We start from the raw sequence: 13,682 nt of genomic DNA on the forward strand, positions 1-13,682 counted from the left end.
CAGGAAGTGAGCAAAGGTACTGCAAGTCCCATAATCCATCTCCAAAGTTTTCCAAACAACACCAGGACGTAAAGTGGGTCATGAGAGGTCTATGTGCCAAGTTTGGTCTTGATCCGTCATTGGATGAGGTTTGCAGAGGTCTCAGAATGTGAGTGAAGGTACTGGAAGTTCCATCATCCATGGTCCACCCTTCTCCAAAACTGCAGCAGGATGTAGAGTGGGTCATGGGGGCTCTGTGTGCCAACTTTCGTCTTGATTGGTCATTAGATGAGTTTTGCAGCAGTCTTGGGTAGTGGAGGTACTTGAAGTCCCATCATCCATGGTCTGTCGTCCTCCAAACTGCTCCAGGATGTAGAGTGGGTCATTGAAGCTCCATGTGCCAAGTTTAGTCTTGATGAGTCATTGGCGTGGGTCTCAGTGGTCTCAGGAAGTGAGTGAAGTGACTGCAAGCCCCATCATCCATTGTCAAATTCTTCCAAACCGCACCAGGATGTAGAGTGAGTTATGCGGGCTCTCTGTGTAAATTGTGGTCCTGATCCATCATTGTTGGCAGTTATAATGGTCTTAGGAAGGGAGTGCAGGTATTGCAAGTCCCATCGTCCATGGTGCATCCTCCTTCAAACTGCACCTGGATGTAGAGTGCATCATGGAGACTCAGTGTGCCAAGTTTGGTATTTTTTGGTAATTGGATGAGGGTTGCAGTGGTCTGAAGAATGAGCAATGGTACTGCAAGTCCCATAATCCACGGTCCATCCCCAGCCAAACCACACCAGGACGTAAAGTGGGTCATGAGAGGTCTCTGTGCCAAGTTTGGTCCTGATCAGTCATTGGATAAGGTTAACAGCGGTCTCAGAATGTGAGTGGTGGTACTGCAAGTCCCATCATCCATGGTTCATAGTCCTCCAAACTGCAGTAGGATGTAGAGTGGGTGATGGGGGCTCTGCCAAGTCTGCTCTGTATGGGTAGTGTTGTGACCCAGCCCCCGGCCTTTCCTTTCCTCTCTTTCTCATCTCGGAATGTTGGATTTGAGGCTGGCCAATCAGAGACCATATGCAAATTTCCTTCTGTCATGCCCCGTTTCTGTCATGAACCCTCTTCTCCACCAGGGGCTCCTATTGAAGCTGCCCAATCAGAGACCATATGCAAATAGCACCACAGCGGCAGCCAATCAGAACGCTGCCACATACACTTCCGCCCTCCACACTTCCTCTGTCCTTCCCATACAAACACTCTTCTTTATTATATATACAGATATTTCTTTATTGGATATCCAATAGTTCAATTGCTTTTCTAAATGGAATTTGACATGTTCTGTTAAGCTTGAAGCCACAACTTTATCACTGACGTGATGTTATCTTTGACCACCCTTTTCTTTCTTTTTTACTTTAGATTTCATCAAGTACATCCCATTCAGGTCCTCCTGAATTAACAAAGCCATGTGGGACATCAGCATTGTTTCAGTTGGCAGAGGTAGTATTAAAACCCTGGGGCTTAATCACCACTGGTGCATAAAAGGAAGAGTAACTGAATGCTGGTTGCCAAGATTGGGGGAAAAGAGCAGTAATATAGCCGTAATTAGCATTGTTGTTTATAGAACCACAAATTACCACATTGGTGCCAAGAATTGAGATATACCTTAAGCAATACAGTATTTCTAGGATAAAGCCAACAAATTTAGAACAACTAACCTGCATAGTCACAAAGGAAAAACACCTAAGTTTTTAATGTGGTAAAATGCAGAACTTTTGTGCTGTGCTCAACCATATTTCATTGTCATGGCCTTGCAAAACTATTAGCAAGCAACCAACTCACTTATCTGCTAGAATTTCCCTATCACAAGCCCAGGTTGTGCTGCAACACACACATATCGGATGGTTACCCATCTCTCCACCAAGGACAAAATGACCTATGGGGCAGATGAATTATTTCAGCCTATTTGTGAGTCCTGTGTGGGTATAGGATATTGTGGAGGAAGAAAAGGAATATTGATCTCTGCATTAACCAAATGAATGCATACGTGATCCACGAGCATAAGGTGAACCTACACTTGTGTGTGACACTAACAAAATGATGTCTATGAAGTAGCATTCTTCATGCTGTCAGAATCACTCATTGTGTAGAAAAGGCAGTTCCCATCATTTCATTATATATTAGAAAGATCAAGGAAATGAAACCTTGAAGGGTGGAAAATAAGAAGAGTAGACTTATTTTCAGAGGGTAGAATCTCTACATTTGTCTTAGGTCCTTGTAATTGGACTGAATCAAGACGTTTTGCTGGCTGAAGCAGCATACCAAACAGAGCCCTTTCTTATCCATGTTAGGATGTGTCGCACCCAAAGCCACCCAAATGGTTTTCACAAATTAAACAGAATTTTTTGTAAACACAACTCATTAATAACAGCAAAAGTACAGGCCTGGATCCAATTAATATTATACTTCATCACCTTTTGCTATGCAAACAAGCATTAGATTGAGATATTGTCAAAGGCTTTCATGGCCGGAGTCACTGGGTTGTTGTAGGCTTATCAGGCTGTATGGCCATGATCTAGAAGCATTCTCTACTGACGTTTCACCTGCATCCTGACATTTTGCCTGCATCTGTGGCAGGCATTCTCAGAGGTTGTGAGCTAGGGTGCTTCCAGACAGCACAAAATTGCAGGTTTAATAGACCTCACAACCTCTGAGGATGCCTGCCATAGATACAGGCAAAACATCAGGAGAGAATGTTTCTAGAACAGGGCCATACAGCCCGAAAAACCAACAACAACCCATTTGACTGAGGTCTTTATCTACGCCTCTACTTTAAATACTGCCAATTAAGGGTAATTAGTTTCTTACATAATAGGGACAAAGTTGTAGTACATAAAAAGTAGTGCAAATAGTATGTGAAGTAGTTAGGGACAGGACAAAAACACAAATATACATTCCCTGCATCTGGGGTGTTTAGTGGTTTCTGGGCTGTATGACCAGACCGTGTTCTAGCAGCATTTTCTCCTGATGTTTTGCCGTCACACATTCGATAAGGTCAGGACTACACTATTAAACAGTAACTGACACTTTCAAGCCAAGAGTAGAACTTGGTCATTATCATTCAGAGGCTGCATGATCATCTGTCCAGACAGGTTTGATGATGTACATATGCCTGGGAACAACGGGGTGATGTTCCTGGGTTATACATGTCTTTTCCTCATTGCTTTTATCATAAAAACATGGAGATTACATGTGGAGGACAAAGTTTCTCTTGCCAGGGTAACGTTTTTGCCCTTTAGTCAACTGTTGCCAGGTTTTTAGGATACAACAGATCAGAAACTGACATGTATAACCAAGGAACAATCTAACATTTAAAAAAAACCCATATTATTTGAGCATAGGGACATAAAGAGATTCAAATATCCGCATTTTCTGGCCAGGATCAGGATATTCATGGAACTGAAAATCTCATATTTTTAGCACTTTGTAGCCATTCCTCCCGTGTTTTCAGGGGACGTTGTTCGGCCACTCTCCATTTTGAACCAGGAGCTCCTGGGAGAAAGATACTGTTCAGATGAGCCCCGAGTTTACTTTTAGTTTTCTAATAAAACCGAGACAAAGCTAAACAGACAAGTTCAGTGATAATTTTTTGGAAAATAAATATATGTTTCTGAACTATCAGGGACAAATCCTAAATGACTTATCTAGAACTCATGTGGTGCTCTGGGGAATAGAGTAACCACTTACATTGATGTTACACAGACACATACACACACCATACACACACACACACATGCACACACAGGATCTACAGGGACAATGGAGATTGAAACTTGTTGGTTCTGAGGAAATATATACTCTGCAGTGAGTGACAGTGACACTGTACATCTGCCTTCTGTGCAAAATCTTCTCAGAACTTGCATGTTTAATCTTTTATCTTTGAGCATGTTTTTATGTTTTGCTAGCATTTCTTTTATTCCACTGTCTTGTTAGCCAACGCAAATCCCATTTTAGGTAGAAAGGCAGGATATAGATCCAATAAATATATAATAAATACATACATAGCAATTATTTTTCTAGGGAAATGACATTCTTTGCTGAGTTAGCAACAAAACATTGTAGTTTGAAGACTTCAGAAATGAAATGTTATATTGTCGCATGTAAATGCTTTCTGCAGAAAATCTGGTTGGATTCGGCAAGAAATTAGTTGTCTTACGAACTCTGTTTGGCTGAAAACCTGCTTAATGCACAACTTTTTCTCCTATATGCAGTTCAGGGAGATTTCCAGGGCAATAAATTGCTACTTGTTGCCACTGTCCACACAGTTTGCCACTGTTCCCTTTTCTTCCTTAAAATATTGTCTATTCAGATAGTTTAGCTTGGTTGAAGCAGAACTTCAGACAAATAAAAATCACTTACTTAGTACACTTGTACATTTTCTTCTTTGGGACTGTCATAACACTAGTATCTCTATAAAACATACTGATCATTTAGTTGAACACTAAAATGCAGAGGGCTTAATATGTTCCACAAATAATAGCTGCTGCTTAGTATCTGTTCCGTGTATTAAAGCCAGGAAAATTCATATGTCATTCTTCACAGTGATTATAGTCCTGAACAGCCCAAACGAGTACATTAGTGGGCCTGTCTATGTTCTGCTTCCGTACGTATCACATTTAGAAACATCTTCTGCACACTTCTGGTCAGTTAACATATATGTTGTCCTTTTTTCTGGGGGGGGGGGGGGAGGAAGGGGGATTTAGTCCCCAACTCATAACACCATTACAAATAAATTTTCTAACACAAAGAAATACCAAAAGACAGAGGGGTTTTCTGACTTATAAGACTCTTACTACAGTGTTTCCCTTTCAATCAGCAAATAGGAAAGCAAGTTAATATTTTATCCTTTTTTTCAGATGTGCCTTGCATCTGAGGAAGTAAAAGTGAGGGAACCTGGGAAAGCAAAACTAGAAACATCCAAGATCATCAAAGCTGTTGAATCACCTGAGCAGGTAAAAGTTGAGGAATTTGAAAAGGTCAAAGTAAAAATCGAAAAATCTCCGAAGACAAAGGGTCATGAACACGTAAAGACTGGAGAGTTGGAGGAGAATGCAAGATGCTGCCTGGCTGCAGATCCTGGACTGGACAGCACAATGCTAGTTGGACCTGACAGCACAACTGCAAAGGACTCTACCTACTGTTCCCAAGAGTTGGCATTAGCTACTATCAGCACCTTAGGATTAAGTAAGCCAGAAAAGCTAAAAAAGAAAAAGAAAAAAAATAAACTCGACCGGCAAGCACTTGAAAAATGTACCCCTAAGAAAGCTTGCAAAAAAAGACAGTCTTCTGAATCGGACATTGAGAGTGTCATTTATACTATTGAAGCAGTTGCAAAAGGAGATTGGGGAGCAGAGAGACTCATAGAAGTGCCCTGCAAGAAAATCCGCCCTTCTTCAACAATAAAGGGCAACATCTTGGACACAAAATCACCAAAGAAAAAAGTGAAGTCAAAAGAGAAGAAAGCATTGAAGGAAAAATGTGTAGAGACTGCCAAAGATTCAAAGCCTCCTGATGCTGTTAATGTTATAGAAAACAAGGAGATGACATGTGAGGCACCTGACAACATCAAATTGGAACCACTAACTCCAACCGAGGACGTGATACCACCAAGCTTACCAGAGCAGGTCAAAATTGAAGACAGTGACTGTAACAAAAAGGCAGAGACCTGTGGCTCCCGAAAATCAGAAAGAGCTTGCAAGGGTGCTCTGTATAAAACTCTGGTATCAGAGGGCATGCTTACATCCCTGCGTGCCAATGTTGATAGAGGTATGTAACTCTTAACATGTCCTTATCCTAATTTTGGGGGGGGGGGGGGGGGGCAGGGCTTGAAAAAATGTCATGCAGTTAATAGATAATTATTATTTAAGGTCCATAATTATGTTTGCCAGGTTGGATACGGGTTTCTGTAACGTTAATCCTTGAACAACATCTTGTAAAGTATCATCCACCTCCCAAACACCAGCTTTTAGCTGTTGCTGTCCTTTGTCAACTAAGTTATTATCATGCCAGTGGAAAGCAGGGGTACAAGGCACAGAGAAGGATCCAGTTGTGCCCCACTTTCCACTGTTTTAAGGAGTTTTAAGAGGGACTTGTAGCTGGTAGTTGGGATTTGGAAGGTAAGATCCCATGGTTTGGGTAATCTGGCAGATAAATAAAGGACAATGACGACTGATAGGAATGGACAAGGTGGAATGAATTTATGGACTGAGTTGGCGAACGTTGAGCATGAGATTGATTTTTTTTATTGATTGTGAGTTATAATTGATTGTTTTTAACTGTTATAATTGTTTTAATTGCTGTTTATATATGTTTATCTGTATAATTGTGTAGGCATCGAATTGTGCCTTTTGTAAGCCGCCCTGAGTCCCCCCTCGGGGGTTGAGAAGGGCAGAGTAGAAATATGCTAAATAAATAAATAAATGGTGGGGCTTTATGATATCTCATCCTGCTTCACAATCTCTTCAGGATGAAAGTTACAAGAGCTTTATTCCATATCTAACCTTTCATGAGAAAGATGATGATGATGATGATGATGATAATAATAAAGCTTTATTTATACCCCGCCACCATCTCCCTAAGGGGACTCAGAGCAGCTTACATGAGGCCAAGCCCAACAACACATCAATAAAAACAACAAGCAACAAGCAAATAAAACAGTACAATTAATATAACTCACATATAGACAATAACACAGAGAGATTTAAAAACCTATAGCCGGGCCAGATGTAATAGTTAAATTTTTAAAAATAAACGCTGGACATGAATAGAGGTAGAATGTATCTAGTAGGAGGGTTTTAAAAGAAATGTAGGGAGAGCAACCCAACAGGTGATTAAAGTGCTTCTGAGGGCATTTATGTACTCTGCAATCTTACGAGAGCCAGCATGGTATAGTGGTTTGGGCATTGGGCTATGAATCTGTTGATCACAGTTTAAATTCCTGCTCAGTCAGGAAACCCACTGGGTGACCTTGGACATAATGCACTCTCTCAGACTCAGAGGAAGGCAATGGCAAACCTCTTCTGAACTAATCTTGCCAAGAAAACTCTGTGATAGATTTGCGTTAGGTTCACCCTAAATTGGAAGTAACTTGAAGGCCTAAAACCCAAATTGCTCAATCCTGTATTATTTAGAAATGAGCAGTTCTTTCTTCTTTGGAATTTGCTCATTAGCAAATGAGTCTCAGCATTAATCACATCTGTCCAAGATGTCATCCAGTAGAATATGTTTATTTCATTTATATCCTTCAGCTCTATATTTCATTAATTTAAACTCAAAGGATTTCCCTTGAGTTTGCCTTCAAGACACTGACACATTCCAGATTGGCTTAGTTTCAGTACTGTTGCCAAATAATGTTCTTTTTCAGCTACATCCCATGACCTTTAGGTAAGAGAGAATCTCCATAGCCATTTGGCTGAAACACAGTAGAGCAATAATGGAAAGTCAATTTTAGTTTCACACGTTTTTGAATCATTCTTTGCAGTCTGTATGAGGGAGATATTTTATAACTTTACTTTCAGTTTATATTAAATTCCCCTTTGTCATTATTCACTTCATTTCATGGTGAAGTTAATGTGAAGGACCTATATACCTTTTAAAATGTACATTTTCATTGCTTGTGTATGATGATTAATTAAACACTTAGCAGAATTTGAATAAGATTGAAAACATGAATGATTTTTAATAAGCAATTCTGAAGCTACCAGGTTGCTTCAATTTGATATTTTGGGAATTTTGGCACACTTTTGATGTTTGGGATAATTAACTTAATTTCATTACTTTGTGTGTGTGTGTGTGTATGTATGTATATATGTATATATGTGTGTGTGTGTGTGTATATGCGCTCCAGTTTTAAATATAATATATGCTCCAGTTATATGCTCCAGTTTTAAATATAACAAAGGCTGGCTTGTGTTCCACGTAGACGGGATTCCCTCATGTTGCTTCTTAGGAATGAACCTCCCCATAGTCCATGAAATATCATTAACTTCATCTTAAAAGAGTTTTGCATCTCCTGCCATAGTTGTCCACATACCAGAACAATGTTTTTCAACCTAGGGGTCAGGACTATGTGGGGGGGGGGGGGGGTCGCAAGGGAATATCAGAAGGGTCACCAAAGACCCATCACAAAACATAGTATTTTATGTTGGTCATGGGGGTTCTTGTGGGAAGTTTGGCCCAATTCTGTCATTGATGGTGTTCAGAATGCTCTTTGAATGTAGGTGAACTTTAAATTCCAGCAACTACAACTCCCAAATGACAAAATTAATCCCCCCAACCCTACCAGTATTCAAATTTGGGCATATTGGGTATTTGTGCCAAATTTGGTCCAGTGAATGAAAATACATCTTGCATATCAGATATTTACATTACGATCCATAACAGTAGCAAAATTACAATTGTGCAGTAGCAATGAAAATAATTGTATGGTTGGGGGTCACCACAACATGAGGAACTGCATTAGGGGGTCGTGGCATTAGGAAGGTTGAGAAACACTGTACTAGAACATACTTCTAGCCTTCCTGCTATCCTCAGATTTCCCAGCTATTTGCTTATAAAATGCTAAATATCAAATGCCTTCCTCCTAATATTCTTTCCAGGGAAACGAAGCTCAGGAAAAAGTGGAAACTCTGATCATGAAGGATGCTGGACTGAAGAAAACTGGGCATTTTTCCCAGTGGGGACAAGTGGGAACAAAAAGCTTAAAAAACCTAAGCCAAAGGAAGAAATAGTTTTGGGGTAAGTGACATAACTTGTAAATGTTCAATTATGGGTTGGCTTTCAAACTGTATCTTATTTATAACTGAGTATATGTTCAAAGTTTATATATCCCTTATTTATTATTTATTTACGGTATTTATGGTATTTCTATGCTACCTTTCTCAGCCTTTCAGAGGAAATGGTAAGCTAAGCAAGCCTGCAGTAAAATTGCCTATCCACAATTCAGAATTGTTTCTATATTAGCCATAAGTCACACATAAAATGATTAATGGCAAAATCCACACCTTACGCATTAATACAGTAGACATTCATTGTCATTACTGAAATCATTACAGCAGCTCAGAGCATATAATTCAACAACAGTAAGGGAATTAGATAGTGTCTGCTGCATGTACTACTGACCAAAGGCTCCCTTCTTGGTACCTCTTTGTCTTTTGTAGAACTGGCCAGCTTCAGTGAAATTCAGCTATGCAAGATTATTGTCTACTGGGATTTGGTTCCAGGACCCCGCTTGGATGCCAAAATCCAAAAATGATCAACTCCCATTTACAGTGGCACAGAACAATAGCATCCCTTCCATAAAATAAAATAGCAAATCAAAGTTTGCTTTTTGGAATATATTTTCAAGCCATGGATAGTTGAATCCATGGATTCGGAATCTGTGGATATGGGAAAATAACTGTACAGCATCACTACCACTCCAGCCCCGTATGGCCAGAACCCTGTACCCACAGTTTTATCTATCCATGTCTGACAAAATATGGCCTTTCCTAGCCCCTCCACTACAACTCTGTGGCATTCTTAAGCCAGAAGTCCTTCATTTTGGTAGGGATCGCTGTTATTTGCAGTTTTGTGTAACCACACAGACTGGAAGCATCCCGCCCTGTGGATATAGGATCACACTGTACTTTTCATCTAGATCTGATTTCAATCTGTTCATGATATAGAGATCCTGCACTTTGAGATCAACAATCCACAGGGAAGCAGAAAGCTTCATATGCACAGCTACACACCGGATAAATATTTAGATAGTAATACAGAGACAATTGCATAAAAAATCCCTGCAGAATTAGACATGTTGTAGACATGTTACGTGATTGCTGATGTGGGTTTTTTTGCTTCTGGATGTTACACTTTTGGTCAGCTGATACAGTAGAATACAGTTTCTTTTATTTGAGTTAGAGTTGCTAATAGACTTACTTCATGTAAACATAGTTAAAACACAAAGTTAAATCCTGAAACACTAAAACAATTTGAAACACATCAGTAAGGTAAGAGAAACACACATGATACCAACTTGGTACCCACCTGCTCTTTCTCAGCAAGTAGTCAATAAGTCCAAATCAACCTGGATAAAAAAGTTAAATAGAATTAATTAAATAGAGACATCGATCTTTCTAGCCTTTTAATGTAGCCTGCTTTTAAGTATACTTCTTTGTGAATTAGATTTCAATTCTAAAACAAATGTCAAGGCATTTAAATTACAGGTGAGCAACATTTCCATCGCCTGTATTTATAATGCTTGGTAAAGTTCTACCTTATTCTCAACTCAGTAGCATTGATAATCTTCTTTGGTTGTAGAGAAAGAGAGAAGCCATTCTGCAGTGTTTTGCCTTCATAATTTTATGGTCATTTTCTCTGTAAAGAACTACATTTTCTTACTGTTTGCACATCCATTTCTTAGTTCGCAAATGAGCATTAATCTACAAGAATATTTCAGAACCTTTGCAGTCCAAAGGTATTAGATGCAGAGTTTTGCATCTAGTACATTAATGATTCACTATTTGCATTTAGCATAAATTATGGTGAATTTTATTTAAAGACAGTAAGGTTTAAATTGTCCGTAGCTTTCCATGGAAGATCCATAAGAACTTCAGTACTGAGATCTATAAAAGTCTCCTTTTATACACACAGGGTGTTTTTGCTTCAAATATCATGTCAGAGAAAGGGCATATAATACTGGAGTCTCGTGGGAAACCATCATGCTAGTTGTGTGATATTCTTTCTATTTATTTTAATTTGTTCTCTGTTGATTTTCTGCCTTCTGTTCTCTAGCTTAGCAAAGTTGGAAGAAGAATTTGAGAAAAAGTTCAACAGCCTCCCGCAATTCAGTCCTGTCACATTTGACCGGAAGAGTGTATCTGTACCAAGAAAAAAGAAAAAGGTTGGGAACTACTCAGCAGACCAACCAAAATCTAACAAAGGTAAGAGACCCTCTGCATTCACATTCAGTTTGTGTCAAACTCTGTGCAAGATCAGAAAACCAACATCTTGCTTTACTTCATGTGGATGTAGCATTGTATATTTATATATTCTTGAGCATCTATACATGTATCGAGCAAATCAGAATTTCCACATATTCTGTTCACTGCTTTTCCATTATTATCTCTAAAAGATGATGAGAGACTTTTTTTAAATCTGGAAACCAGGGTTTCCGTTTAATTTCATATATGTGTGCGTCATTGGTATTAAAAATGTCACTGTATAAAGCAATCATTAATATTAATTATCATTTATTTTACTTAATGAAAGGTATTTTTAGGATTGTTCTTTCAATTCAAGAGTAAGTACCAAGTCTTGGCTTTGTTGTGTGGTCTTCAAAAACTTATATCTTCTCTCTCTGAGATGTTACTCATGAATTATAAACAAAAAAAGATCTATCTCATGTGGATGAAAGGATTTATCAACCAACTCTGTAAAGATTTCATCCACATGAAATGTGAATGCATGAAACATATATAAATACATCTACACACACACATAGCAATCCAGCAAAAGAAATCAGGATTATATTTCACTGCAGTCAGTAGAACTGGAGGTTACTTCACATTACGGCTCTGTAGAACAGCAGAAGCATTGCTTCCTATTATTTGGCTAGAAGCAGAAAAGCAGCTTTGAAATTAATGGTAAGCTGCATTTTAGTACTGCATGCCTAAACCAGAAAAGATGATGCTTCGAATTTGTTCAGTTTTTTTGCCTCCTCCTCTTCCTCTGGAAAACATGTATCAGTAACATTTAGTTACACCTTCAAAGAATCCAATTATTTCTGCAGGAGTAGCAATTGTCTTTTAAGACAAGGCCAGGTCCGCTCCTTGCCTTAGTTTGCATTTTCAAAATATATTTTTATTTAATTAAAAGAAGTGAATTTCTGACTTTTTTTGGTTTTGATGAATGGCCTAGACCAGGGGTCCTCAAACTAAGGCCCGGGGGCCGGATACGGCCCTCCAAGGTCATTTACCCGGCCCTCGCTCAGGGTCAACCTAAGTCTGAAATGACTTGAAAGCACACAACAACAACAACAACAACCCTGTCTCATCAAACAAAAAGCAGGCCCACATTTCCCATTGAAATACTAATAAGTTTATACTTGTTAAAATTATTCTTCATTTTAATTATTGTATTGTTTTAAAGTGGTTTTTGCACTACAAATAAGATATGTGCAGTGTGCATAGGAATTCATTTTTTTTCCAAATTATAATCCGGCCCTCTAACAATTTCAGGCACAGTGACCTGGCCCTCTGTTTAAAAAGTTTGAGGACCCCTGGCCTAGACCACCAGAGTAAAGCCTTTGGCACCTGCCTTACTACATCTGTATTTATTATTTATTTGTTTAACATCTTTATACCCCGCCCTTCTCACCCCAAAAGGGGACTCAGGGCAGTCTTAGAGTAGGCAGTGATTCAATGCCAATACATATAAATATAAAACTAAACAAATACAATTAAAACCATACAATTAAACACCAATTATTAAATTAACACATAGAAAAATTCCACAGATAGAAAATTCAAAATGGGAGTTTTTAAAGGAAATCTGGCTTAACTAGTACATTTTACCTACTTAAGTAGAATCCAAGATTCCAGAGCAAGTGCACTGGGATCCTAAACATGGTGAAAACGCCTTCCACATTTCCAGATATCATTTTATTCTGCAACCTTGCCCCCCCAACCCCCCCACCCAAAAAAAACAACAACAAATGACTCCTGGAGCCCCTGGGACCATAAGTACAGTCCTGGGGCCTTCATTCAGCCTGCATGCTGTACTTTGCCTACTTCTGCCTTAAAGAATCCACATATCACCAGTTTTAGAGGAATTGCACTGGTTGCCAATATGTTTTTTCCCTAAATGGAAGGTACTGGTTTCAGACATCAATTCATGAAGGCGCACCCCTCCCTATATATCTTCTAAAGCAATAGTTTTCAACGTCTCTAGAAGGTGATCAACTGCAGCAATAAAACTTAAGCCCATTACCTGTAAGAGTTTATCTAATTCCTTCTAGATAAACAGTCCACCAAAGTCATAGTCAGTCAGCAAATACAAAATATATGTATGTGTTTTCGATGAGCTTCAGGAGTTCTGTGTGAAGCCTACTCTTGACACATTTCTGACCTCTTACGTTAAAGTCAAGTATAAGAACCATCACCAAAGATAATAAGACTTCATCATACACAGTTTTTTACAACTATCTGTTCAGGCTTTTACTTGTGCTTTGTAATAGATTCTACATGATATAGTGAGTCCACAAAAATATCATTGGAATATCCCTAAGAATGTTTCTGCCATTATCTCATGTATTCCTAGCATTGGGAAAGGGAACATGTAGCCCTCCAATGTCAGGTTACAGTTTGAATCAACATGTAATCTGTATGTCCTAGTTGTATGGCACATTTCCCCAGCGCCGCGTGTGCTGAAGAAAACATAAATAAAGAAATAGCTATCTTTGGCTAGCAGCTCAAATGTTTCATTTCAGTTGAGGCATAAAAAGTAGCCGCAGAAGAGTAACAGTTCTGTGTCTCTACTAAATGCCTCAGGGTCTGCAGCAACACAAGAACCTTTGGTTGGCAGCCAGAAGAGGAAAGCAAGGAAAACCAAGATCACACATCTAGTCCGGACTGCAGATGGTCGGGTCTCACCAGCAGGCGAGGTTTTGGGTA

General features: G+C 39.1%; 1 protein-coding gene across 8 annotated transcripts in view; it reads left to right on the forward strand.

Moving 5' to 3' along the window:
- Positions 1-13,682, forward strand: part of BBX (BBX high mobility group box domain containing) — a 137,607-nt gene that overhangs the window by 108,629 nt on the left and 15,296 nt on the right. For all 8 annotated transcript variants that reach the window (XM_060770668.2, XM_060770672.2, XM_060770667.2 and 5 more), the window contains 5 exons: positions 1,390-1,470; positions 4,887-5,796; positions 8,628-8,766; positions 10,804-10,952; positions 13,560-13,679. In XM_060770668.2, coding sequence (XP_060626651.2) covers positions 1,390-1,470; positions 4,887-5,796; positions 8,628-8,766; positions 10,804-10,952; positions 13,560-13,679 — 1,399 coding nt within the window. The remainder of the gene's footprint in view (positions 1-1,389; positions 1,471-4,886; positions 5,797-8,627; positions 8,767-10,803; positions 10,953-13,559; positions 13,680-13,682) is intronic.

This window comes from Anolis sagrei, chromosome 3 (assembly GCF_037176765.1).
Source record: "Anolis sagrei isolate rAnoSag1 chromosome 3, rAnoSag1.mat, whole genome shotgun sequence".
Taxonomy (NCBI): domain Eukaryota; kingdom Metazoa; phylum Chordata; class Lepidosauria; order Squamata; family Dactyloidae; genus Anolis; species Anolis sagrei.